General features: G+C 39.9%; 1 protein-coding gene across 1 annotated transcript in view; it reads right to left on the bottom strand.

Moving 5' to 3' along the window:
* med13b (mediator complex subunit 13b) overlaps nucleotides 1-22879 on the bottom strand; it is a 29515-nt gene extending 6636 nt beyond the window's left edge. The window contains exons 1-21 of the mRNA XM_066662540.1: nucleotides 22194-22879; nucleotides 19922-20156; nucleotides 18361-18529; nucleotides 15724-15869; nucleotides 12791-12988; nucleotides 12481-12672; nucleotides 11373-11532; nucleotides 11151-11258; nucleotides 10355-11041; nucleotides 9805-10015; nucleotides 9193-9220; nucleotides 8980-9101; nucleotides 7418-7508; nucleotides 6445-6653; nucleotides 5828-6027; nucleotides 4059-4969; nucleotides 1924-2091; nucleotides 1611-1834; nucleotides 1159-1351; nucleotides 717-1056; nucleotides 35-251 (exon numbers count right to left, since the gene is read on the bottom strand). Of these exons, the coding sequence (XP_066518637.1) occupies nucleotides 35-251; nucleotides 717-1056; nucleotides 1159-1351; nucleotides 1611-1834; nucleotides 1924-2091; nucleotides 4059-4969; nucleotides 5828-6027; nucleotides 6445-6653; nucleotides 7418-7508; nucleotides 8980-9101; nucleotides 9193-9220; nucleotides 9805-10015; nucleotides 10355-11041; nucleotides 11151-11258; nucleotides 11373-11532; nucleotides 12481-12672; nucleotides 12791-12988; nucleotides 15724-15869; nucleotides 18361-18529; nucleotides 19922-20156; nucleotides 22194-22259 (4875 nt within the window). The 5' untranslated portion in view covers nucleotides 22260-22879. The remainder of the gene's footprint in view (nucleotides 1-34; nucleotides 252-716; nucleotides 1057-1158; nucleotides 1352-1610; nucleotides 1835-1923; nucleotides 2092-4058; nucleotides 4970-5827; nucleotides 6028-6444; nucleotides 6654-7417; nucleotides 7509-8979; nucleotides 9102-9192; nucleotides 9221-9804; nucleotides 10016-10354; nucleotides 11042-11150; nucleotides 11259-11372; nucleotides 11533-12480; nucleotides 12673-12790; nucleotides 12989-15723; nucleotides 15870-18360; nucleotides 18530-19921; nucleotides 20157-22193) is intronic.
* Between the last annotated feature and the right edge of the window lie 4650 nt (nucleotides 22880-27529).

Here is a 27529-nt window from a genome sequence, read left to right as displayed (position 1 = left end):
CTAAAGCATCAGTAACAAATAACCTCCTGCCTACCTGTACAGATACAGCATTCCTGATATGTGGCGGAAGAAACTGCAGCATCTCTGCATAGCAGCGGAGGAGACCCAGAGTCCACACACTGGAGTTTGAACCACTGTTCTTTTCTTCATAGCTAAAGGGATCAACTATGTAGACTATGATGGCAGGTGGGTAAGTGACCGCATGAGAGTCTCCATCAGTTGGTACGCCCACCTTCTCCCTGTCCATAGTGCTGTAAAAATAATAATACTGTTTTATAAATATATAATCTATTGAAGGTTACTCTGAAATAAGTTTGTACTCTGATAGAAAATAAGAAAACCTCGAGTATTTTCTCTTAAAACAACTACAATATTATGTATTATAATTATTAAAAAAGCTAAATTACTAGAAGCTTTTTGTCAACCCTTTTGAATAAATGGAGGAATGATTACTGTTCTGTGCTAGTTTTTAGCTGCTTAACAAATTTGTAATGGAGCATTCACCAAATTTGGTCACATCGCCAGATCAAATATTCCCTCTGCACCACACAGATAATTAGCCTGTAGTTTCTCATTTGCTTTGGTTAATAACGACTGCTGAGATTGTGCTATCCAGCTAGTAAACAGGAGAAGTTTTGTAGTTTTAGGCAATGGATTACAACTAGAAACAAAAAACCCTAATCTACATGTAATACACATGTAATAGTGACAACTACCTCTCCAGAGGCTCAGATGGGGCCTGAGGTTGGCTTGTGGGTGATACATTGTCCCCAGTGGTTGCTGTGCCCTGGGCACTAGCCTGCTGAGTGCTCTGCAGATTCGGAGCTCCAAACGGAGGAAGTGAGCCATGTTTGGAAGATAACCCTCCAACGCCCTGAGAGTTACATGTGTTGGTGGTGGGTGCTGTGGTGCTGACAGTAGTGTTGGATGTGGAAGTGCTGGTGGCCGTAGAACTGCTGCTGGAGGTGGCTGGTTGTGAGAAGTTCATGGAGCAAGATGAGGGATTTCGCTGGGAGAGTAGGGAGCTGTCTAAAGGCTGGGCTGCCAGGTATGGAGCTGAAGGAATAGAAGTGTCAGATCACTCCAAATATGAACAATGGAAAACCATTCTATACATGTATAATAAATAAGAAAACTGACTCAACACTAGAATCATACCCAAGTCATGCCGGCACACTTGAGCATAGAGTTTGAGTTTGGTGAAGAAGTCACTGCTGCTGTTGCTGCACATCTTGAGGAACCAGTCACTGAGGGGCTGCTCAGACAGAGACTTTGAACCATCACTGCTCACTGTCACTATACCATCAGAATGGGACTTACAGATGGGCCTGTGCTGACCAAGACGACACGACTGCAAAAGAAGACAAAACATTCCATCTGACTACTGCAGGAAATGAAATTACATTCATCTTGTGTATACTAAAGTGATGGTCATGCAAAAATCCAATTCCCAGAATGTCATAGTCCCAGAGAGGAATGCCAATTAAATTGGCAAGCTTTAAATAAATCACTCTAAAATAATAACTAAACTACTATTTTCTATTACTATTACTCTTTCAGCACACCACTCCTTCCAGAAAAATCTAAAAATGTGATCAAAGTGTGCTCACCTCATACACTGCAGTCAAGTCCCTGAAGAAGGTTTTAGCTCCATTGAGTAAAGAGTCACTGTCAGGACACACCACCACGTAACCAATATCCCTCTGGGAGCCAAAAGGTTCCAGTAGTAGCTTCTCCCAGTAAGGCAGGCCAAAAGGTGACAGCACAACAAAGTCATACTCATAGCCGACCAAGAAGGTAGGGATGGGCAAAGGCTCTGGAGATTCATCAGTGCCTGAAAGAAGAGAAGAGTGACTGCATTAATCAGGGCCACATGCTTAGAGGAACTTGGCTCAATATGCAAATCCTGACAGGCTGTCGTACCATAGGTTCCTCTGCCAGCCATCTTGTGGAATTGCTGCCAAGTAAGAGGGCCCTGGACACCCCATGAGCGAACAGACCTCTTCTTCTGGATGGCATCCTGCAGCACAGGCTGCAGAGACAACAGCATTCTCAGCACATCCTGAGAGAACAGCGAACTCACATCAACAGCTGAAAAAAAAGCATAACAAGTTTGATTAATAAACATGAATTCATCATTACAACATACAGCCAAATAAATGAGCACAGGGAAGCTGCAGTGAAGGACATTTTTCTAAGATAAGAACACCTCAACTGAAAAACCCTCTTTTTTACTGGCTCAGAGTAAACCAGTTAAAGTCATCTGTCTTCATTGTTTACTGATGCACTGATAGGAAGAGCAGAAAACATTTTTTTGCTAACTAACTCCTTAGAATGAAACCTTGCTGTTCCTGATCTTAGGGCTACTGCTAAGCAATTAAACTTCAGTCTGCCAGCTGTGTGTTCTACTGCAAGACAATTGAATTTGTTTCTTTCTGCCAAGTGAACTACCAGGAAGCAATTACATCTCACTTATTATGCAAAATTTAAAAATTTTCAGGAGAAACTGTACCCATAGCTTTTTTTAAAATAAGGCACAAGTGTTTTGTTGGCCTTCTTTTCCAGTTCTTTCAGACTCTAGATGGCATATTATTAGATAGGGGAAAAAGCATCAAAGACTAAATAGACCTTCAACAAGTTTTCTAAAAAAGAAAAACTAGTGGCAACTGATTGTGATTGGCAACACCAAATAACATTTGTTGGCCATATTGAACTTTTTCTATCAGAAACACAAACAATTCATGTACACTAAAAAGAGTATGTACAATGTCTTCAGGTCTACAGGTTTGATATCACTTCAAAACAGAACACTGAATATTTATACGGTAGAATACTGAATATTCACACATGGTAAAAGCAGAAAAAATACCAAACACAGTGTTAATGTCAATTCGCTATCCTGGATGTCAAATAATTGCCTGCTGTTCAGGATGGATTTTGGAGAACATATAGCATGTAGATCATGCTATGAACTAGGGCTGCAACAACGATTGATTAAAATCGAATGTTAAAATAGTTGGCAACTAATTTAATAATCGATTACTTGGGTCTAAGTTATTATACACATAGGTACAGTTGCTACACGTGACGAACTCTGGAAGAAGGGTTTGAAAAATGGCGGAGGCAGTCACAGCAGAGGATAATGTTAGCACAATCAGAGAGAAAAATGTACGACCCAAATCATCAAAAGTATGGGAACACTTTACATTAACGCCTTCAAGGAACAGCGTTAGGTGTAAAATGTGCACAGCTGATCCCGCATGGCACAGCAGCACAACATCACTGCATGTGCACTTGAAAACGAAGCCTGTTGGAGCTATGTGTGAAAGAGATTAAGTACAGTAAGTTAATTCTACTTTTTCTCTCACTCAATGTTATTAGAGCCTGCTAGAGTAGTTAAACAACGTTTGTTTTTCTTAGTACATTTATATTACATTTGCGTTTAGCGAACAAGCCTTAAAAATCTTAAATATGTTAACAATATCTGATCATGTGTTAGTTGAATTTCCCTTTTATTCTCAGCACATGGCAGCATCGCCCAATATCCATTTATATAATTTCAATTTGCCTGCATTGTTTGCATTTTAGATCAGTAGTTATTTACTTAAAAAAGGTGTATGTCCATATCTACACTTTCTCTCTCACCACAGACAAAAACAGCCCAGCATTGCTGACTATGTTTTGAAGAAGATCCGCACACCACAGCAAGCAGCTGTTCTCACTGATGGTATCCTGAATATGCTAGTAACAGACAGGAAACCAAATTTGGCTTGTCTTCCTTTTTATCCGATTAATAATTGATTAATCGAAAAAATAATCGATAGATTAATCGACTACCAAAATAATAATTAGTTGCAGCCCTATTATGAACTACAGATTATGTTAGTTACAGTTTATGATATTTTCCTTTTCTTTTTTCATTCCAGCTTCATAAAATTTAAGTTTATTTTTATTAAAAAGAGCAAAACATCTAAGTTCTCAATATATTAATATATATTAAAAACACCACACTATGTTTTTAAAAACAATTGCACAAATATCCTGAGAAGCAGCCCTACCATTGCGTTTGGCCCAGGGGTGAAGAGATGAGCTCTTGACCAATGCTTCATCCACCTTCCCTCCAGACATGTTGTCCATGAACTGGCGGCCATGCTCCAGAGCCAGGTAGCAGTCGCTGTAACAGTCTCTCTCCTCCAGGCGTAGTGGTGTCCGGATGTCAGAGCTGATGGACTCCAGCATGGCCACAGTGAAGAAGGGGTTGCTGCACTGCTCCTGCAGCAGGAGAATGAGCTCATCTGAGAGACATTCTTTTAGAGAACCCCTTCTGTGCATGGAGGAGGCCCGCAGCGCTTCAAAGTGCTTCTCTGTGTCCCGGCCAGCATCTGAGCCTCTGCCCACGATGTCCAGCTCATCTTCCAGGAAAAGACCAGCCCCATTGCCATAGCGACGATTGACAACCGCACTGAAGCCACAGGAACAGTTCTCCTGACAGTATTGAGAGTCCAGTGAGCCGGAGTCACTGATGTAAACCCCCACATCAGACCCTTTGATGTTCATGTTGCACACACAGATACAGCAGCTGTCAAAATTGCAGTCCTTGAACAGGTTCATGACCGAGTCGGAAAGGATTAGTGTGACATAGAGGCTATGAGCCTCTGGGATGGAGGGCACGGTGGCTGGCTCCACAGAGTTAAGTGGCCGGCAGGTGGAAGGGGTGGAGGCAGGAGAGTAGAGGTCAGAATTCTCGTACTTCAGAGAGCCCTGAACACTGGCTGGGCCTCGAGGTGTTCGGGGTGTGCGTGGGGTACGTGGTGTAGGGGCAGAGAAGCGGGGGGTGGCTGGAGAGGGCAGAATGCCAGCACCGCTGTTACTGGGTGGTGCACTGTTCGACATGAAGGGAGTGTGGGTCTGAGGAGTGAATGTCTGGTTGTAGTCTTGGTCCACAACACTACCCACACTGGGGATGTTACTGTTGGAAAAACAATAGAGTGTAATAAAAGTCATCTTACATATACTACTCAATAAATGCAAGTAAAATGCAGGGAAAAAGGATTAGTTGTGTGTTGGAGGCATGTAGTCACTGCGTGGCTGCCAACAGAGCTTAGTATTAGTGAACGGCTATTTCAGACAGGTGGCTGATTAGCCTGTGCAGAGTAATGTTGAAAACACTTTGCTCTCACTGTATTCTGTTTAACAATCTGAAACAGGGATGTACATTTCTGTCAAAAAGTGGTACTATAAATATTTAGAGTAGGAAGTGTCACATTAAACATCGGTTTTCACCTCAAAACTAGAAAAGTGATGAGTTCACTAAATGACACTAAATGTTTCATTCCATAAACATATAGAGTGAAGGTCTTGAGCTAATTGTTCATCAGTCCTTTTCAGAGATATTTCTCAGTGTACTTTGTATAATCTACTTCTCAGCAACAGATTCTGCGGAGTTAGAGTACACTTCCTTTCCCACAGATGAGAAAAACTAAATAGGTGAGAAACCACCCATAACATTAAACGCTGTCCCGACACTGCCATCTGGTGGAGTTATCCAGTTTCTGAGCTGGGAATGTTTAATTTTAGAGATCAACTTATTTACAGAACTTGATATATTTATTTATTTTATAACTTTCATGATTTTTTTTTTTAATATTTAAAAATTCTGACCAACTGCTCAAAATCTTAGGAGGTATGTGCTCTTTAGCATGATAACTGGGCTGCATTCCTTACGGTTACAAATGAAAAGCAACAAAGAAAAGAACAATGCAAGGGTGCAAAGCTGCTCTCTCCGTGCTCTGAAATCAATTAGACCACAGACTTTACTGTACTGTACCTGTCCTTGTTGAGGAACGTCATAGCAGGCACTGGCTGAAGTATCTCCAGTTTTCCTACAGTCCAGCTAGGCCGGTACATGCACTCTTCAGGCAGCTTGATTGGCGGCAGGCACTGGCTAGGCAGTGTCTTCAGGGGGGCATAGAGAGAGCAGCCCACGAATGCCTGGCAGGAGTCAGGCTTGAACACAAAAGAGAAGTCCTGGAAGCACAATGAGCACACGATTTCCTTTTATGTCAATGTTGGAGTTACAAAGTTATACAATTTGTGGTGTCAAATTTAACGTCTTTAATGTATTATTAACATTCTTACAATAAATTACTAAAGAAAATATTTCTTAAAAATGCAAAAGATGACTTCTTATCTATACTGGCCTTTTCATCATAAATGGCAACTATTATTTTCTGGTGCAAGTATAACTGAAAATTTTATTTTGTTCATATTCACCTTGTTTTAACATGTGTCATGTTCAAACAATCACAAACACACAAGGATTCACTGATATTTCCGGAGGAAATTAGAAAAATGATCAACTACACAAAGTAATCTGACAAACTGAGAGTGATTATTTTAATTGTTTGACACCCCTAATTAAACAACAGGGCTCTTTATTCTCACCTTTATCTCTAAAGGCTTAGGGCTGCAGAAGCCCTCCTCCACCTCCATTTTGAAAGTGCCACTCAGAGCTGGTCCATCTGTCAGAGTGAAGCCTGACCCAGCTTCCATAGAGCCACACTCCTTACCACCCATGTTCATTGGGGAGAAGCCCATGATGTGTTGTTCCAATGATGGAGGTGTGGGAAAGGAGGACTGAAGGTCTGCAGAACCTGGGTACATATAGAAACATATGCATTACTCTGTATTTGCAGGATGACAGGGTTCACAGAACCTACACCACTTTGATACAATGCGCGCTTATAGCGACCCAACAAGGATCAGGTGGGACTCGGAAATGACTCACTCAGTGATCATTTATTCACATTTGATGATGTAAGAACTGTACAAAAAAAAAACATAAAAATAAAAACAACCTTACAGTCCCACCAACCCACATTTGGCTAACAATAGCCAACATTTGAGTCAGAGACCATAAAAACACCCTTACAGCAAGCAGCTGTGGGTCTACTCACTGTGTTCCACAGCCTCTCCCTTACTGAAGGTTTCTGCACCCTCTTACTAACTTAACCTCACCCCTCTTTTAATTGGACTATCCCAACTTTAACTATTTAAGGGACTAAGGGGTTACTTAGTTAACTGCAGGAGGACATATTCAAACACAATACCATAATTTATATACATTATATATACCATTTTTCTCACCAGTGAATATTTTACAAATGTACATAGGTTTTAATTTGTTTACATTTCTCTTTTACAGGCTCCTGGATTCAGCTGCCCCCACATACTTCACCATAGGCCCTTTGGCTAGTCCAAAGTCAGGGACAAGACCAGATAGACACAAGGTAAGTAATAATACATGCATGCAAAGTTAACGTTTGTCTCTCAGTCTTGGTGATGGTGATCATAGTGCTTAAAAAAGATGTCTAGTCTCAGATCTTTCATAGATTTTAAGCTACTATGTAACACTTACTTATACAGGATAGAGAGTCAGGTGCTGAAGATTTGGGCTCCTTGCTACCAGCTTTCTCTTCTGTTCCACTTCCACCCTTCCTAGCTCCAGGCTGTGGACGAAAACAAAAATCAGACAAAATTCCCACCAGGCTGGAATGGTCATGTGGCCATGACCAGTGTACAAACTGTACATCAGATTTTAATAATATCCAGAAAATCTGTCTGCAAGACCCCCCACAAAGCGCCAACTTATATTGTGGATATAAGAAGTATACACACTTCTGTTAAAATGCCATGTTTTTAGATGTATAATAATAATAAGAAGAAAAAGAAGAAGAACAAGATGAATAATTTCACAACTTTCTCCATTTTAAACGTGACATATACATATGTAAAATTAAACTGAATTTTATGTGCTTGCATAAATATGCACACTCAAACTAATGCATTGTGGAAGTGCCTTTCAATTTTCTGACAGAACTGAGATTTCAATATGGCACATCTTGACCTGGCAATCTTTGCCGTTTCTTCCTTGCAAAAGTGCACCAAATCCATTAAAGTGCAAAGGCATCACCTGCTTTGATTCAGGCCTGGGCTCTGGCCAAGACATTCCACACACGGATCTTCTGATGTTAGTTTGTTAATGTGGATGCATGCTCTGGGACAGTGTTGTGCCGAAATGTGAAATTCCTTTTCATTAGAGCCCTGAAGGTTTTGTGCTAAAATGTCAGCATTTGTTTCATCACACCATAACACATTTTACCCACATGCTTTTGGCAGATTTGATGTAGATTTTGCAAATGCATCCAGGCTTCAATATTTCCTTTGCAACAAAATGCTTCTATACCCCACAGAACAGCGATGTGAAGACTTCAGGACACTGCTGTCACATGTAGTACACAACCAGTATTCGACAGAAAATCCTGCAGCTCCTTTAATGTTGCTTTATTCCTGGATCATTTTCTTCTTGTGATTTCTTCAGTTTGGAGAGATGTCCCATTCTTGTTAAAGTCACTGTTGTACCATATTTTAGCCACTTGTTGATGACCGTCATTACGGTGTTCCATGGTATATCTAATGCCTTGAAAAATTGTTGTACTCTCTTTCTGACTGATACATTTAAAAAATGAAATCCCACTGATGCTTTGTAAACCTGTTGCCGACCATGGCTTTTGCTTAAGATACAACTAAATAATGACGGAAAAAACAGTCTTAGAATAAAAAAAAAAAAAACACATGGGGTTAAACAGTCCAACTTTAATTGATGGCAGGTTTGTACTGACCAGTATTTATAAAAATGTAACCAGTTAATTCCGAACACACCCACAGACAATAGGTCACATTAAAAGGTGTTAAATAAATAAATAATGCACACAACAGGGTTGTGTACATTTTTATATCAACTTTATGCCACATATAGAATAGAAGGCCTAGGTCTACTTTTGTGGCATTTTCAGAGCATTTTATTTCAGAAACTTAAATGTATTCTATAATGATAGCAAGAAAACACCAGAATGAAAGGTCTAGTTAAGATATGAATGTTCAGACAGTCAGTCATTAAAGAACAGCATATCTACTAACCGTAAGTTCATCTTCATCTGAGTTGAAGAGATTGTCCAAGTCATTTATGGACACAGCCAGGTCAGTCACGTGCATGAGGCTGGTGGAAGGTAGAGGTTTACTGCTGGCTGAGCCATGGGCATCTGCAGAGACCACATATACATATGTAATCAAATGTGAGGTGGGGGTGTTCAAGTTTGGGTCTTAAAAAGTATTATTATTTTAAATACTCACCATCAGTTGATGAAACACTATCATCTCTCTGAAAGAGATAAACATAAAAAATAATGGTTATAGCAAACATTTATTTTGCTATATTCATAATGAAACAAGTGACCGTCAGTTTAAAAATGCAAATTTTAAATCTAATATTTATCCAGGATTACAGGACCAGTAAGACACATTAACAGGAAAGTGGTCTGAATGATAGAAATGTTTTACGTCACCCATTAATTACAATTTATTTCAACATGTTCACAAATATATACATTAGCAATTAAATTTTATTGCTATATTAAGATCATTCTAAATATTTTCTAATATCTATATTACATACAAATAAAATGGGAACAAGCCATGTAACATGATCCTCAATCAGTGTGGATTCTTAGTTCATTTACAACACTGTTTTACCCTTTGCCATTTGGAATAAAATATAAACTAAATAAATAAATAAAACAAAATAAAGTGCTTAATTAGCAAATGCTGGTTCTATACAATCGTTTTAGTTATGTTAGTAGGCCTACCTAAAGGAACAATAACTTGCCCATCATAGGCATCATGTGAAAGCAGATACTGTAGACTTGCATTATTAAAAGGAAATGCTAAAATTTCTAAACGAATAACCTTATTTCTTTTCCCCGGCTCTGTTCCAGGTTTCTTTTCTTTATCGCTGAAAGTGAACTCCTCGTCACCATCTATAAAGTCGTAAGGGTCTGTTTGCAGCTCTTGGTCTCCGTCGCACACAGCTGCTGCGAGATACTGATTTTTCTTTTGAACGTACATTTTCACACGTTCCTCTGAGACTTTTAAAGGCAACACTGAGGATGACATCATCCTGGGAAACAAACAAATGCATATCAGAAAAGTATAAATCAAAACGTTGATTACCATTCCAGCACAGTATAATAGTTCCTGACTGTCAGAACACTGATCAACTAAAATTTGGGGGAAATTAGAAACTGTACTTTTTCATTCAACAATCATGCCAAGGCTTCAGAATTCAGTCAGACCTAAATGCACACCAATGTTCTTCGAAACATGTAAAGAAATTTGAAGCATGGGATTAGGTACTACACTATGCAAACTGAAGTACCTAAAGCTTAAGTGAACCCTATTCAAATTCAGATCTCAAAAACATGTGCTTTGTCATTTTGAGAAGACAAATTTGACCTACTCAGTGACTGAAATAACGTCCAGGCCTCCACTGCTCTCCTGCCTGAGTCTGTCCACAGGAAGCGCAGGTGGTGGCAGATTTGCATTCCTCTTGCCAGGTAGTCTAAAATACCTCCAGGGGTTGTGTGTTGTGTCCTCATTGGGGTTGATGGCTGAGCCAACATACATAGTAGGTTCCAGAGAATCTGGGTAATTAGCTGGGCAGTCTAAATGTGATGTGTCTAAGGAAGGGTCATCCAGGCTTTTCTGGGGCAACAAACAGGGCTCAGTGGATGGAGGGTAAAACTGTTGGTGAAGGGGAGTAGAAGAGCGTTTTAGTTCCCCTGTTGTCTCTTCCTCTCGTTCACATGGATGTGGGCTGAGTGGTGGAGGCTGGGGTGACCCTACAACGACTCCAGACGATGTGTGCAGTGTTTGGGCTTTGACCATGGTAACATCAGGGTGGTGGAGATTGGGGTAGTGGCTGTCATCCTGGCCATGCAAGCCCAGCCTCTGGCTGCCTCCCTCTGCCTCCAGACTCAGATCCTCAGGGTTACGATGGTGGAAGGGGGTCTGAGGCCTCTTCTGCTGCTTCTCTGCCTTCTCAATCTTGTCTACACCCTTGGGCTTGGAGAGGGGCTGAGGGGGTTGGCCAGAAGGAGTGGGAAGGCCTGGAGTGCTACCTGTACGCTGCTTCATGTTCTTTAGTCTGAGAACAAAAATGAACACAGTTTTATTATTGATATAAAGATATAAAAAAACCCTGTAGAGTAAAATATTTGGATTATAGGATGGCACAAGCAGACATTGCAGCATACCTTGAACAATTGCACTGAGTCCTTTGCGAGGGTTCAACGAAATTCCAAGCACCCACTTTGTCCATCTCCTCCTCACATAAACCATTGGTCACAGCTGAAAACTTTCTTCTAGAGAAATCAAGTCAACGTACAACTCAGAAAACGAAATGTAACATTCCCCCACCATGTGAACAAAATGAATAAAATCATGTACTAAAAATTATTTAAAAAACAGATTCATACTTGTTCTGAGCTCGGTTAATGTTGCATTCTTGCCAAACTGTCTCCATTAATTGAGTGGCGAGCTTGCGGGGAACTTTGCCCCCGTGATGACTGGTGCTGTCCACGCTGAAGCCATCTGACACTGCAGACGCTTTCATCCACCTCGGGGCAGGCTGACACACTACAGCAAGAGATTAAATGTGTGAAATGAATGGTTAAACACTACAATCTAGAATCATGGCTCTTAACCCTAGTCCTGGACCATCCTTGTTAAGAATATTTTTATTTTCTCCTCTTCTAACATCTTCAATGAAATTCAGAAAGGGCATGTTAATTAGTTGATTAAAAGATACATTTGTTGATTAAAAATTAAAATAGGCAGAACAGTGGACCTTGAGTGGTCAGAGCTGAGCCCTACGGTTCTATGAACTAGTCTTTGTAATGATGAAAATCACATGTTATATCTTAATGGCAGGAGCAGCCACTTAAGGGCAGCCACACACTGTAAACTTTCACATTTGGCCAAAATAAATAAATAAATAAATAAACCCACATCCTGTGGTAAGAATGGCTACTTGCCTTAGGAGAATTTTTGCATTTATTTTCCATTTTTAAATAATGATCTGGTCAAAAAAAGAACTAACTGCATCACATCAGATTTTGTTAGACACTTAACAGCAACCACCATGATAACTAATGTGATAATGTGGTGACAGTGGTGGTGCCTTGCAGAATGGGTCTTCCTACAGTCACAAATGACAGTCATTGGCTGAATTCTGCTAATTTCACTCTAAAATTAAATAACTTGTGTTTAAAGAAACAGGCATTACTGAATAAGCTAAGCTGTACTTAGATTTTATGAGACTAGGGTGGGTTTCAGCTGGCAGGGTGGACCACCAGGATTACTACAATAGCAAACACATTCTTATTTTCACAGCACCACCAGGTTCAATAAATGCAAACACATTTTTATTTGATGATAAACTATTTCTGTGTCCACATATGTTTAATATTGTCCAAATGATTAATTGGCTTAGCATCCCCAGTGACCAGAGGAATATGTTTCTACACTTGCCCACATGCTAACTCTAAGGACACAAATATTGGTCAGGCTGAACGCTAGTAGTACCTTTCTGGGCCTCCTCTGGTGAGGTTGGAGGAGTGAGTGTAACAGATGAGATGGCAGGCTCTCTGTGTGTTGTGTGATGGTGGTGGCATCCAGAACCCATTACAGCAGAGCTCGAAGAACTTATTGGTGGGGCTGGGATGTCAGCCTGGGCCACCAGCACCAAGCAGGCAGGATACACCATCCTCACTCCAGCTGAGTCAGCAAAGAGAATACAAAACACACGCAAATTTTTTTATTTTTTTTTTAACTCAGCTTAAATGTTCTTAAGAGTATGAGAAAATTCTACTTTAATACTGCTATTTTGACTTACCAACAAGAACCTCTACAGCAGCCAAGGAGTCATCTTCCCAGTCTAGATCATCCAACCTGTCCTCTGAAATGTCCTTGGTGTTTGGGCTGATGGGGTAAAACTGCTTCCATTCTTCTATTAACTTCTGAGTTGGAGGATCGGAGAGCTTGAAAGTCTGGCCTGTTAGAGTCCCACTCAAACCATATGGACTGAGAATCACTGGAGAAATACATAAAGCATGTTCAGCAAAATCATGTTTTAAATTGTCACCCGAAACACCACAAAGCTTTTAGTTTGACTGCATCACAGTCCCGTGCTTTGCACTGTGAGCTTGGGTTCATGTGTGGTTGCTCTACAGTGTTCCATTCTAGTGACAAAGCTTTTCTATGGATATAATACCAGCTGTGTGAGCAATGGGTGAACCTTAAAGTGGCAGAATTCACTAGAACTAATGAACTTTACCAGATTTCAGAATTGAAATAGGTACATCTCATTAACAGGTGGATGTGTCAGTGACAGTGATTAACAGCTAAATTAAAAATATATTTAAAAAAGTGTGTTTGGCTCATGTATTAGGAGCAGAAATTCAAGCTTGGGTTTAATTGTTCACTTTCATTATCATTCAAAGAAAAAAATGGCAGGAATAAAGAGGAAATGGATACTGAAGGAAGTTGTTATGATCAGAATTGAACTGGGCTCCATTTGGCTAAGCCTACATGCATTAAAAAAAAAAAGCTTATGTAACTGACTAAAATGCCCTGAGGGAGGCTCATAATGAATGAGGACATGCCTGACTACTGAGGAAAAGCCTCATCATAGTCAAGCCTCAGCCATTATTGAACAACAGACCACCATCTCTTTTACCAGTACTGGCACATAACAGACCAAGGGAAGCGGAGGCTAGGACAAAAGGACAAATGTAAAAAAATAAATCAATATGAATGCCACAAAAGGCAACGGTGATGTAATTTAGCTGTAAGTGTGTAGCTGGAGTACACCTCATCAGTGCCAGAGTGGGTCTGTACTGAGTTAATGACTAGCGGCAAAGCAGGCAGGAGAGTCCCAGAAGGATCAGCATGATGCTGTAACTCTGCCATTATTATGCCCTTGAGCGCAGGGGGAAAAACACGCCTGCCACCAGACAGACTGCTAGCAGCCTTAGGGAGACAGCAAAAGAGCTATGAAATTTGAAGTCACCATCTTGTTTGATTAATACTATTTTAGCACTATAGCGTACTAATCTGTTCACAAGACTGTGCTACCTAGAGCATTTCGATAAAGTAAATCCATTTAAGCCTTTTCTTTCTTTGCAAAAAAGCAAATTCACAGGACTTCCAATAATTTTATATAATATGCAAGGCCTGGAGTCTTACACACCCAGAGAACGAGGCCAATGGTGCTAAGACAGCCCCCTCCTTCCTCCCCCTTTACTGCCCATGGTTCTAGTTAGCATGGGTGTCCGTCAGCTGATGTGACAACTCTGAATAGTTTGTGTTATCTTTAATCACAGTAAACAGTTTAGTGGAACTACAATAGTAGTGGATTGTCATCATCTGTCTTGGTGAAAGTCTTTGCCTTCACTCTCCCAGTGCTGGTGGCATAGTGTGTAAACAGGGGAGACTTGTGAGAAAGGGTGGAATTTGAGACAATTAATAAGTGATAACTGGTGAGATAATTCAGCACATCTGCAAGACTGCATGCACACAGCTCTCAGATACAGTTAAAATGGTCAGGGATATAATTAACAAAGCCCTAGAGTTATTACCATTATTCTTAAAATTCTATTCCAGCTCAGAGGTACAGACATTGTTAGATTTAAAGCAGTAGTACTTAGTTTTTTCCTAGTTTCTTAATGGCTGTAGAGGTGCACAATTCACTGTAGTACAACCCATAAACCTCTAGCTTGAACCTAATCAGTCATCAGCTATCAGTGAATTATGGCATTCAAAATATCAGCTTCTAATCAGCATGAATCCGTGATACCCTTCCAGCTTTGTAAGTAAACAGTGTTTATTGTGAGCTGTGCTTATCTAAAGGATAACAACAGTAACACATAATCCTCTTAACAATTAGGTGACACGTTCTTGAAAATCTTAAAATGCTGTGTGCTGTAGCACATTCAGACTGATTATCATCTGCTGAAGCTCAACTTGTTAGCACAACTATTAGATTGTGGTAAGAATCTTAGTTGCCCATAGAGTTTTAACAAAGCCAGCAATGTCTTCATTACTCTTAAAGAACGATTGACATAAGATCAAGCAGTAAAATAACTTCACAATCCTCATGCAAATCTAATTTTTCAACTCAATTTCTTTCAATTAACAGCTTACAAAGTACACCTCTTCTGGGGTTTTATGGCTTTGGAGTGATGCTAACAAAAATAAGCAAAAATCTGAAAGGAAAGGGCTGCAACTATCAACATTTTGTGTTTTTTAAACAAAACGTAAAAATGAAAAAAGCGTCTGTTTCAACTCAGAACAGGATAAATGTTTTTAAAACTGCTCACTTGAGAATATGTTCAATTCACCCACATCAGCTTTATCACTCCATGCAGTCAGCATAATTTTCTTACTCCTTTAGACAAAAGGGCATGGCAGTACACACTCAATTACTCTCAGTATTAAATGCTACTGAGTGTAGCAGTATTATTTTGACTGCACCAATAACTGATACTGTCACCTAGAATTATCACAGGTCTCAGAAAACTCTTACAATGAGTCACACTTTCCAATGAACCTGGTTTGCAGAACCCCTTGTTTTCCTCCAGACATTTGTGGGTTATAAAAATAGAAAGTATGCATGCAATTTTCTTTCTGTTTTTTAATATTTTAACAATTAAATATATCTAATATTACTGAATATTTGTGTCAAAACTATAAAGAAGAAGAAAAAAAAGGCCTTGCCTTGAGTGGATATCATGTACTGATCAGGCTGTGTGAAAGGAATGGTCTTACCTTGCACTGGCCTGCTGCTCTGCTGTGCCAGGGTCATGTGCTCCTCACTCAGCAGGTAGACAGGCTGGTGTTGGTTGATCTCCACACTGGTGCACACATTGCTGTCTCCATGCAGAAAAAAGGTGAATGCGCAGGACAGATGTTCGCTTTAAAAAGAAATAAAAAAATAAATTAAAAACAACCCAGGATAAAAAGAGATGACTATTAAGACGATTAATTTATCAGATTACTGAGGACAAGAGGAAATCTTTTTCAAGGAATGAAATACTGATGTCACAACAAAGAATTATCACGTGTACTCAGTGTAGCATACTTATAGTGGAATTTACTTTATACTATATTGTTTTTCTATACACACACACACTTTGTTTAGAAAAGGCAATGGAGTTTAGTCGGATATGAACATTTCCGAACCAATGGCACTGCCATGCCACAACAACTCAGAATCCACAAGCACTAGATTTCTTGCTTTTAAAGCTTTTATTTTCTGACAGAAAATGGAATTTGAATCTGTGTCAGGTTTTAAATTACAGATGTCTGTGCACTGAATAAACTCACATTCTGCTGTCAGTCCTTTAGAATGCCTCTGCTTCAACTCTGTGCTCAGTTTCTGCATCACAGTGCTACTGATATTTATACCGAGATGAATAACCTCCTGCAGCGCTTTTTGACTATGTTTTATATTTTCTTGTGGTCAAAGATTTTCTAAATCAATGCTTCTGTATTCATACAAATACATTTTTTAATAAATCACAACAAAACTTAATTTACATAAATGTGTGAATGTTTGCATTAGGCCTCAGTCTAACCTCTGCTCGTGTTACCTTTATAGGTATGTGTTCCTGAACCTAGAGTCCAGGATGCAACATTCAGTAAACTAATATTACAATATCTGCCAACACAAAAATATATTATACATAAGAAAGGCTTTTTTTTTATTATGCTATTTCACCAATAGAGGTGCATAGCCACAGGGTGCTCACACGTCTTATGAGAGTGAGAGAGACAGAGAGAGAGAGCCAGAGAGAGAGAGAGAGAGAGAGACATAGGTTGGGGGAAGTCTGCATTCCTCATATGTCTGCTGAGCACTGCGTGGAGTGCCATTAAGGCGCGCTACCAACTCAGCACCACAAACTCGACACAAACAGATGGCACTTCAAAGCTTGTTTGCAGCCCTGCAGTGTTCAACGCAGCCTGAGATCAGGCTACACCATCCTGTTTGTTGCTTTGCTTAAGGAATCAAAGCACTTCAAATTATCGTCCTGGAATAACACTCCTAGTTTAACAAATTGTTAAGAACTCAAGACTGCCACTGGCCTGGCAAATTAAGACTGTTACATGTTTAAGAGTGAAATGCTGATTCCTGTTAAGCTTGCGGGTGTAAACTTCACACCACAAACACAAGGATTTCTAAGTAACCAAACAAAATGAAGTAATAATAAAACAAACAACACTTTATGAAAGCAAACAGAGAGAAAGCAGTCACATTTTCCAGCGCATGCATCCTTAACAGTGTCTGCAGCCTAGAGAGCACGCCCAGAGCAGGAAGTTGAGGGGCTATTTTTGACACATTCTTATAACCATAAACACAACTCAACACCTCAGTCCTGAGGGAGCAAATTAAGTTTTTGTCAATTTGAGCAGAAGAACTAACCTCACTGCTCAGTTTTGTTTGAACAAGGTTATGGTTCATCTGACTTGCACTTGACAAAACTGGACATTTCTGTTGAAAATGCGGTTAAGCACTTATAACAGAAATAATTACATGACAAACATACAAAGTTGAGGTGATTTCCTAGCTTCCAAACTAGGGGCAGATTCCTAGCCAGCTGGGATCATATAGAATTAAATATGGTTCCATCTAAAGGACTTTTGCTTTTCTTACTGAAACATCAGTTCATGAATTTACCATGTGGCCTCACAGTGACACTGTTGTGATGTTATTTGGTTAATTTCCTCATTAGGCCTTTTTTTGTTTGTGTTAAGCCATAGGCCTATCATTCCCTGCATAATTATAATGTTTTTTACAATTTAGAAATCTTTGTTTTAATAATTTTAAAATAACAGTGACGTTCACTGTGGCTTGAAATGAGGTGGTGTTAACATTCAACAGACATCTGGCTCCTCGTTTGATGTGTGTTATTCATAATTAAAAGCTATGCTGAATTTCAACACATTCTTGTTACTGACTGTAGTACATTCAACAGGTAATCATTTACCTGCATCATGTGTAGCAATCATTAATATTAGCACCCACTAACATACATCAAAGCCACAGTATAGGCACATTTATAAGGGCACAAGCTAACCAAAACTTATTTAAAAGCAGAGTAAACGTAAAAACAAAGAAACTGCCAACTCAAACTGTTGTTTACTGGCAATGATAAATATAAACATTGAGAGCTTTAAGTTTGTGTGACAGCACTGCTCAAATAATTGCTAAACTGCCAAACAAGAATTAATCTGTGAATCTAATTCTGCAATACAAAAATAATGTTTGTTTGTTTATCAGAAACATTTAACACAGCAGTTAATTAAATGCAGTCACATGGTCATAGAGTAAGAATGGTAACCACAAACCCACTGTCACAACAGCTTTTTCCACTTCTCAAGTAGAGAGTGCTGGTGGTTATTTACCTCTTGCTGATGGGTTTTTCATCCTTCTCGTAGGGTTTCACAAACCACTTGCCGATGCGTACAAAGCACCGGTTCAGGAGGCAGCGCTCCAGGAGGTTGTGAATGGCTTTGAAGAGAAGCGTGCGACATTCATAGGTAAGACCACTTTCCCACACCCCATCTTCGTTACCTGATGGAAGAAAAAATGTTGGCATCAGTTTCAGGGTCACAACACTTTCTAGCACACACACAACTCCTAGCAAGTTCTTAACCACAGTGTGTGATTAAAGTACCAGAAGATGAGCATGTAAACCACGGACTATGTGAAGGGCTCTAGCACAAATCTAGAAGAAAACAAAAAAGTGTCTGTTCCATTTTCAAAGAACATTTCCACCATTCTCTCCCTAGACTTACTGCTGCACTTTGTTTCAGATCATAATACCTGATAATGACACGGTTATGAGATACTTATGTGGAGTCCTGTTGTTCTTAACAACACCACCACAAGACCAAACACAGTAAAACATTCACCATGTCTGTTTGGCATTTTTAGTTATTACCTCACACCAGCCTACGAGTTCTTATGCTGAGAAGAAGCCACAAAGCTTGTACTGCACTGTTGAAACCTTTGGAACCACCATTTTTGTTCATACAATCCCTTTTCTAATTCTGGTTAAAACAATTCTACAAATCCATGGGTTCCAACTTATTTATACAAAATGAGAATTTTTAATTAACTTTAAATGAGAACTTTTAGATGTGTCACATATGACAAATACAGCAGAACACTGTTCTAAACTGAGTGAGACAGTTGCTGAAAATTGCAAATATATAAAACTGATAACAGCAAGGCATTAAACCCAAATCTTAACTGAAGAAATTGGATGTGTCTGACAAAAAAGACTAAAACTTATGGCCAAACTTGGATTCAAGAGTGAAGGTCAAATCCAAGCTTTGGAAGAATGCAGAAATGGCAGACATGCACTACACTAATCTATTTGAAAAAGCTGCCCATGAAAGATTTCATAGATTATGAGCTGCTTTCATGCCTCTGCAAGCAATCATAGTGCATAATGAGTACAGAGATCAGGAGCTCACAGAACAACAGGTAAAGGTCGGCCTCAGCTGATTTATAAACTGAGATTTATGTCCCAAACAGCAAGAGAGAGCTAACTGCATCTGTAAGTTTTTCATTCCTTAAATGAAAACTGTGGTGGGTTCAGCACAGCTGCACTAAGAAACATGATCTCACTAGCAAGCGAGCGCAAACACCCGTGAGCTATTTACAAAAGCTCAACTCTCCCAACTTAATGATGAGGAACTCGTGCACAGTTTGACTACTGAATGTGGAAAACCAGCAGCTGAATGTTCTGACATGCAGCTGGCAAGCTGTACACAAACTGACCTCTCTAAAATCAGCAGTGGCCATGCAGCAAGACTTTCTGTACAAAAGGGTTTTTTCTTAAAGTTGCTTAACATATTAATGGTGGCCTTTGTTCTACTGTGTTGGCCTCATGGCTTAGTGAGATGTGATTTTTAGTGACAGTACTGAGCTGTAGAAAGGAAAAGGACAAAAGCATACTTGAGAGTTCATGGTGGATGAGCTCGGCAAAGTTGGGGTCGTCACCCCACCAGAAAAGCCAAAGCTCACGCCGACCAGGCGTCTGGTGCCGCCGCCACACGCTCAGCACGTCTGCCTTCAGGCATCGGCTGAAGCTGCAAAGGATGGGGTCCTCCTCAGTCACTGGAAAAAGAATGGGAGACGAGGAGGGGCCTTGCCATACAAAGCACTTCCATTTGATGCCTGTGAGGTCAGCCTGAGGTCAAAGATAGGGGAAACAGAGGGACAGGTAATGTTTCAATGTGGTAATTAAGGTATACAACAACGTAAAACACAGCATAATTGTAAATGTCCTGCAGAATGCAGACAACTGGCACATAAATCAATAAGCTGATATTAGAACAAACTGTAAGCACACCCTGAAGTATGTGTCTGCTATAAAGTGAACATGCACAACCATCTGAGCATGAGCACTTAATGATAGTTTTCTTACAATCCAATTATGGAAAGATTTACATTCTTAGCATCAGTCTACTGTCTCCTCCTATCAGCCACAATAAAGTTGGGGCAATTTCCAGTTACACCAGACAATCTGACTAGAAATGTTTTCATCAAGCAGGAAACGTTCTACTGAAAACAGAAAAACATGCCCACGTTTCCACATTAGAAAGACATATTTTTGAATAACTAGGAAGTCAGACATTTATGTTGGGCAGGGCTAAAAGATGCATTTAAATGGGTTACAGCAAGGGATTTACATGAATACCTTAAACACTGTAACCAATGTATACTACTATGCAAAAAGCAGATTACACTTCATTCAGTTCATTACCGGTTAAATGGGCATCAGTTTTAAAAACTGTTAATCTGATCATGACAGTGTTTGTCATCTAGCGAGTCTCGCATCTAGAATGTTTAAGGAGTCACAGCATCTTCATCTCATCTCATATTATGGAATTATTATTAATTTTTCTTTTTTTTTGAGTTATGGAATGCCAATGGGTGGTCCCTTCCTGAAGATTCCACCTACATCTGAACACCAAATTGTTCACTCGTAGTGTTGTTGTATGCAGAAGTTTGGACAACACATGTCAAATGACGTTTTGTGAATTTTCTACATGAAGACAAATGAACATCTACAAATACACAGCCCCCAATGCATAGTTACTGTTCAAATAATTGGGAAAACAGAGCATACAACATGGCCTATGCATTAGACATTGCAGTTTATATACATTTATCTTGCTACATTATTTTAAGCGAAACAATAATTAAAAATAAAACCCAAAATACAATATTAAATGAAGAAAATCCGTAGTTAAAACTTTGTTCCCTGTAGATGCTGGGTTAGCATGTATTTGACCAGGACCGTCCAAACTTTCGCATACGACTGCAACTTCAGCTGCCATTGTTTACAACGAGATCGGCTGAGATCCTCAGGAGAGTCAACCAACACGAAACACACGACAGATCATTAACTAACCCAAACAAACACATCGCCGTGGAGCGGATCGCTAACACCGTCTACATGAACCCGTGCTTTCTCTCTCGTTCAGTGTTATGTTTGTTGGCTAAGCTCAACAGGCCTCGTCCGCTACTTTCACGGAGGTCGTGGACACTGTAGGGCGGCCAAGCAATTCTCCGCTCCACCTTAAATGCTGCAGCAGTTGCAGTCATGCTAACGCTAGGGTCGCTCTTGATATGTCTGTTATAGTATTCTGAATGAATCTGAAATTAGCTGCTTAGCCCAATTCTCATCTCCACTTTAAACGGTTTAGCCGCTGCAAACCTGAACGCTAACGAGTTAGCAACATTGTTTTATTTTGCTTTATATGCATTTCGCGTTAAGCAAAAATTGGCTAATGCTACTTATTCGAATTATCATTTCCACCTTAAACTGAGCAGTATCACAAGCCTATGAGTTAAAGTTAGTGTGTATCGCTGTTTGGCTTTGAGTATGTTATGCATGAGGCTTCATTTTGTAATGGTTTCAACTCCACCTTAAATGGAGAGACGGCTGAAGCCTACGACCTAAAGTTAGCGCTGGTGTTGTATGGCAGAGTGTTGTTGTATGATTGTGTACGTTCATGTTGTATGGCTGTGTGTGTTGTAGCGCTGTTGTAAACGCTGTATGTGAATCTGGAGATTCGCCTTTTCAGCAGCAGGCGCCAGAACGTAACTGCTGCAGCATTTAAGGTGGAACGGACAGTTAGAATAAGAAGCTAATTCCAGGCGGCTAAGCTCAGCTTTCTCTTGGCTGTTGTTTGGGTTTAATAGCACTGAAATTTCTCACCAGACAGAAGAGGTTGGAGTGGCAGTCCTCGAGGCTGGCGCCGTTCGGAACGAAACAAGAACTCATCCTCAGGGCCCGGTCAGTCTGCCCATCGTCTCACAAAGCTCCACTCACAGCGGGCTGGTTACTGCGGGTAAAACAGGGACGAAGACCGCCTCAGAGTAACCCCCTCAGTCCGGCTCTCTCAACACAACCCCGGTCAGCGGCGTTCAGATAACCGTAACTCTTCCGTCCTCTTCTTCTCTCACATCCACTCCGCCGCCCGAGAGCTGGCCACATTAAAAAAACCCACTCACTCTCATTAAAACACGACGCTGAGATTAACTCAGTCGTCAAAGCTAGCGCTCAGCTCAGCTCACCCCTCCCCCTTTACAGAGCCACTAGCCTTAGCTCTGTGGCCCAGCTCCCGTTAGCCAGCCTGCTAACCGACTGCCCCCAGCCAAGTCGAAGAAAAAGTGTTCACTAATTTAAAAAATAACACCCGTCTCCCGACGCGGCTCCACTCTTCTTCTCACGCTCTTCCAGACCGGCGCGGACACGCTGGAAACGCTTCATAAAATACGTGTTAAAACCCCGTCTGTAAACACAGTGTAAAACCGAAACGGGGCTCCACTTCTCGGCAGTCTCTGTGGGTTTTTTTTTTCTTGTTTGAAACACGGCTCGTATCCTTTAATGGCGGCCGCAGGGACACAACTCTTTAAGCTCCGCTTGGCGGCGCTTGGACTCGAGTGAGGAACTGATGAATCGACTCAGGAGTCGAAACCTGAGAACCTGACCATTGAAGAACAGGATGAAAAGGTGCTAAATAAAGTATACAAAGCATCAAATGGACTGCAGTCTTTGATTGAAGAACTACAAAGGGCTCATATATGGTACGTTGAGCAGATAAATTAGACAATGTGTACAAAATGAGGCCCATTTTAGTGTTTTGGTTGAGAAAAATATTAGAAAAACAGTATTCACATTTGTAGTCTGCATGCTTGGATGTTGCAATGTAGATATAAAATAGAGGTGGAAAACAAGTGCAGAAAGAAGAATTTGAGGACTTTGACCTCTGTATCTATGATAGAGCCAATCAGATTGTTAAACAATCTTAATATATTGTGCAATTTCATATCATAATTCATTTGCATACAAACTTCAAATTAGTTTGTTGCTTCTTGCAGAGATGCTTGCCCAGAAATCACTACTACACTGGAGCTACTTCCACAGGACTGGTGGTTGAGTACCACTCTGCCGCCTTCAAGGTTGTAGCCATTAATTAAGTAAGAATGTAATCTTGCCTCCCTCTTAATAAACCATTCCCATACAATTTTACTAAGACGGAATATCCCTGAGAGGCTCCAAACAATGCTGGATATGAATTCAGGCATCAATGGTAAGAGAAGTCAAACCATAGCTGGGTACATCTTCTTTCAGTGATTATGACACAAACATTTATTAATCTGTAAAAGTTTTAGTCTGTTCAGGGTTCTGGGGTTCGGACCAGAACCCATCTGCAATTACTGTTTGCAAGGCAGGAAAATACCCTGGACAGGGTTCAGTTAATGATAGGGCATCATACACTGACACAGATGCACAACTCTAGCCAATGTTATACAGCCAATTCACCTACAAACAGTATTTGAACCGTGGGAGGAAAATGGAGCATCTGGTGGAAACACACACAGACATGGGCAGAACACACCAAGCTCCTCACACACAGTGGACCGAGGTGGGGATTAACACAAACAGTAGTACATAAAAAAAAAAAAAAATGCTCCCACTTTCTACATGTGGAGTGTACCCCCACCCCCACCCCTAGGCACCTAACCCCCAAACTGGTTGGCAGCCCCCTGCTCCAGTTGTGTGAGTGCGTGACCATGATATGGTCAGTTTATCTTACATGGTGGAATTCAAGACCACTAATAATTGTGTACCGTGACACTGAACTGGATAAGCGGTTACAGACAATGAATGAATAATAATTGTGTTAAGCAAAAAAAAAAAAAGTTCAGCCAAAAACTGGTATGAATCCAGTTTGATAATAATAAAAATCTATGCTTCCAACTTTGAAGCCAAAGTTTGGGGAAGACCCTTTCCTCTCCCAGTTTAATGATGCCCCTGAGCACAAAGCTGATAAATAACCTTGAAGTTCCTGTTCAACCTCTCCAGTGTTCTAACAAAAATTAAGGCCTTGCTTTCACTTAGACACAGTTTCTCTGTACTTGACACAACCAGGTAAACAATGTATTATTACATTATCTGTGTGACCCAGAGTGTTTTGTGAGGTTAGTTCTTTGTGTGCTGAAGAGTGATTTAATACATACATTTTCACTACAATATTTTTTTAAATTATTTTTATCCAGCAAACCCAGGGCTTCTTCTTTACCACTGATACTTTATCACTGGTACTTACGTCACCTTTTCTATTAAGGATATATGTGTGAAATCCCAACAGTTTTGTTGCCAAAGCAGATGTTTTTAAAAGCTGCTAAGCTATTTAAACTTGTCATACCAAAGGAACCAAAGAAGATTAATGTTCATGATCATGGGTGTGACTTTGCTTTGAAAAGTGCTAGGGACAAGAATGCAGACCAGGTGTTGCTTGCAGTTCAGGCGCTCCAGAAATCACATATTAAATTACATAGTTAAATGTCTTTTTTCTAATCAATTTTTAGCTATTGCCTCTTCCATCTGTTTGTTAGGTCTGTCCCAGAGCACAGTGCTACCCAGGTTTTTTTTATTTTTTTTATTTTTATTTTTTTTTTACTGCATGGTACTTGATTCCACTCAGCTCTACTTGGCTTCTTCGCGTTTCCATTTGTTATCTGGTATATGGAACTGAGTAAATTTTTAGTACCTGCTTGCTCGAGGTTCCGAGTGAACTGAGTAGGGACTAAACCTGACATGTAAACCTTGCAGAGCGGTGATTGGCCAGAGAGACTTGTCAATCACGACTAAATGCAGTTATTCCAGCACAAATTTCCCATTTTTAAAATCTCCAAGCTACAGTAGAGATCACATTTGTTTTTAACAGCAGCTCATAAAATTATGCTATGGTCTTTTGAAAAGATGCAAACAAACCTGGTATTGGTGGCCGAGGAACAAATCCAGTGAGAGCTGGAGAGTGCAACATGGCAAGAAATAACTATACACCAAACTGTGAATAGTGAAATAGTGCTTAAAATTAGTGCCACCATTGTTGTAGTTTCCAAAGCGTACTGTTCCTGTTGTGTTTTATGATGTCATCAGGCATCAGTTGGGAGCTGTATAGTGGAAAACCTACCAGGCACCAAATATTGAGTAGAGTCGAGCAGAGTAGGTACCATGCAGCGGAAAAACACACAAAGGCCAATACATGCTTTCACAAAGACATGGGAAGCCAGCAACTGCATTCTGTTATTAATTAATACAATTATTTACAGCCACTAACAACATCATTGGAGAGTTTAGCACACTAGGAAGAGAACGCTAACTGCTTAATCCTGTTATACCCAATAAGAGATGCCCACATTGGCTAGCACTTACACAGTTTGTGGCACAGTGTGATTGGAAAGTGCCAGCTAGCATAACATTCTTTTGGTCAGTGCTCTGTTTCATCAATGTATGCATTGAAAAGCAGATTAATTCATTTGTTTGAAGGGATTCCTAGTGGTTGTTTGATGCATTTGTGTAATGTATATGGCGAGGGAACACTAATGATACAAAGGAGTACAACACACTTTGCCAGAATACTGCATAACAACAAAAACTGTTTGGGAGTGGCACTTCTTATAAATGGTTTGTAATGGTGTTTGGTAATATAACTTCTGTAATAGTGAGTATGTAAAGGTAAATGGAGGAAGAGCGTTATTTAGCAAAAGAGCTTGTGTAATGATTTCTGTGTAACTCCTGTGAAAGTAAGTTCACGATCAAGACTGATATGCTACATGAAGCTTTTTTAATGATCCATATATATATATATAAAGAGCTTGTGTAATGATTTCTGTGTAACTCCTGTGAAAGTAAGTTCACGATCAAGACTGATATGTTACATGAAGCTTTTTTAATGATCCATATATATATATATATATATATATATATTTGATATTTCAAATCAATGGCTTTTTCACATTTCAAATAAATTCCAGTAAAAGACCCTCTGTGAGTTATACACTAACGTCGTGGCCTCCTCTTATTACCAAGTGGTGAATTTCAAGATAACTTTGTCATCTGGGTTAGGAATGAAGCATCCAACACCTGAAAAAGGGAAATTTATGTTACTGTATGTTCCTGTATTGTGTATTGTATGCAGAAATGTGCACACTTCTATAAAAATGACAGGCATTCTCCTTTGTGAAAGTGAATGCAAGTAAGAAACACATCCTCTGCAGGGATCCTACCTAATCATGTCAATTTGTCTGCAAATAGTGGACCATTTCTATGTATTTGCTGAGATTTAACAATTTATTGAAAACATTCATTCATTCATCTTCTGTAGCTGATTCATCTTGTTCAAACTCACAATGTGTCTGAACCCTACCATGAACCATTGGGTGCAACTCTACATCACTATGTACACTGCGCCACATTTAGGAAACAACAAAACCTAACATATAAATTGTTTTGATTGAGCTGCATTTACAGTTTTTAAAACAGATCATAACTGTCCATTAAATTTGCAGGTGTCCCCTGTTGAGGATGTGTTAACTTTATTTAACTTATAAAATAAACAAAATCACAAGTTCTATGCATTTCCATCAGCCCAATGGGCAAACATGAAGAATCAGTCATAATGTGTACTGACCCACGTCAGGACGGATGGTGGTGCCGTTTGAAAGTTGAGCGAGAAGCTCCCAGTATGTGCGCTCAGCATCGTTCCCTGCTATGCCATTCACACTGACAAGAAAGGGTCCGTAGTTAGGATCCTCTCGAATGGTGAATCTGTTTAAAAAACAAACAAACAAACAAAAAACAAGTACATTGTTATCTGTCACTGTCCACTTTATTAGAAACACCTACCCAATACTCAGTGGGGTTCAGGCTGCCATTGTAAATTGGTGAAATAAAGGTTAAATAAAAATGACATTCAGTTAAATACTGCTTAACTCTACCATAACTTATATTCTATTTATTTTTGGGCTAATATTCCCCCAGCATTGTGTTATGGAACACTGTAACTGCGTATATTAGTACAAGGAAAAATGTCAGAGACATAAAAATATGAATGAGTAGATGTCTGAACATTTCCAGCAAATGTAACTTACTTAAACGTATCTGTGGACGCCTGGATTTTCTTCATGGCTCCAAGTAAGATTCCTCTGTATGCGATGTCAGTGGTGTACGTCAGGTTCTCTGCGCTGGTCATGGAGTTG

The sequence above is a fragment of the Hoplias malabaricus genome, chromosome 1 (genome assembly GCF_029633855.1).
Source record: "Hoplias malabaricus isolate fHopMal1 chromosome 1, fHopMal1.hap1, whole genome shotgun sequence".
NCBI classification, from domain to species: domain Eukaryota; kingdom Metazoa; phylum Chordata; class Actinopteri; order Characiformes; family Erythrinidae; genus Hoplias; species Hoplias malabaricus.
Note: the sequence above shows the minus strand (reverse complement) of the source record. Positions and strands in the feature narration are given on the sequence as shown.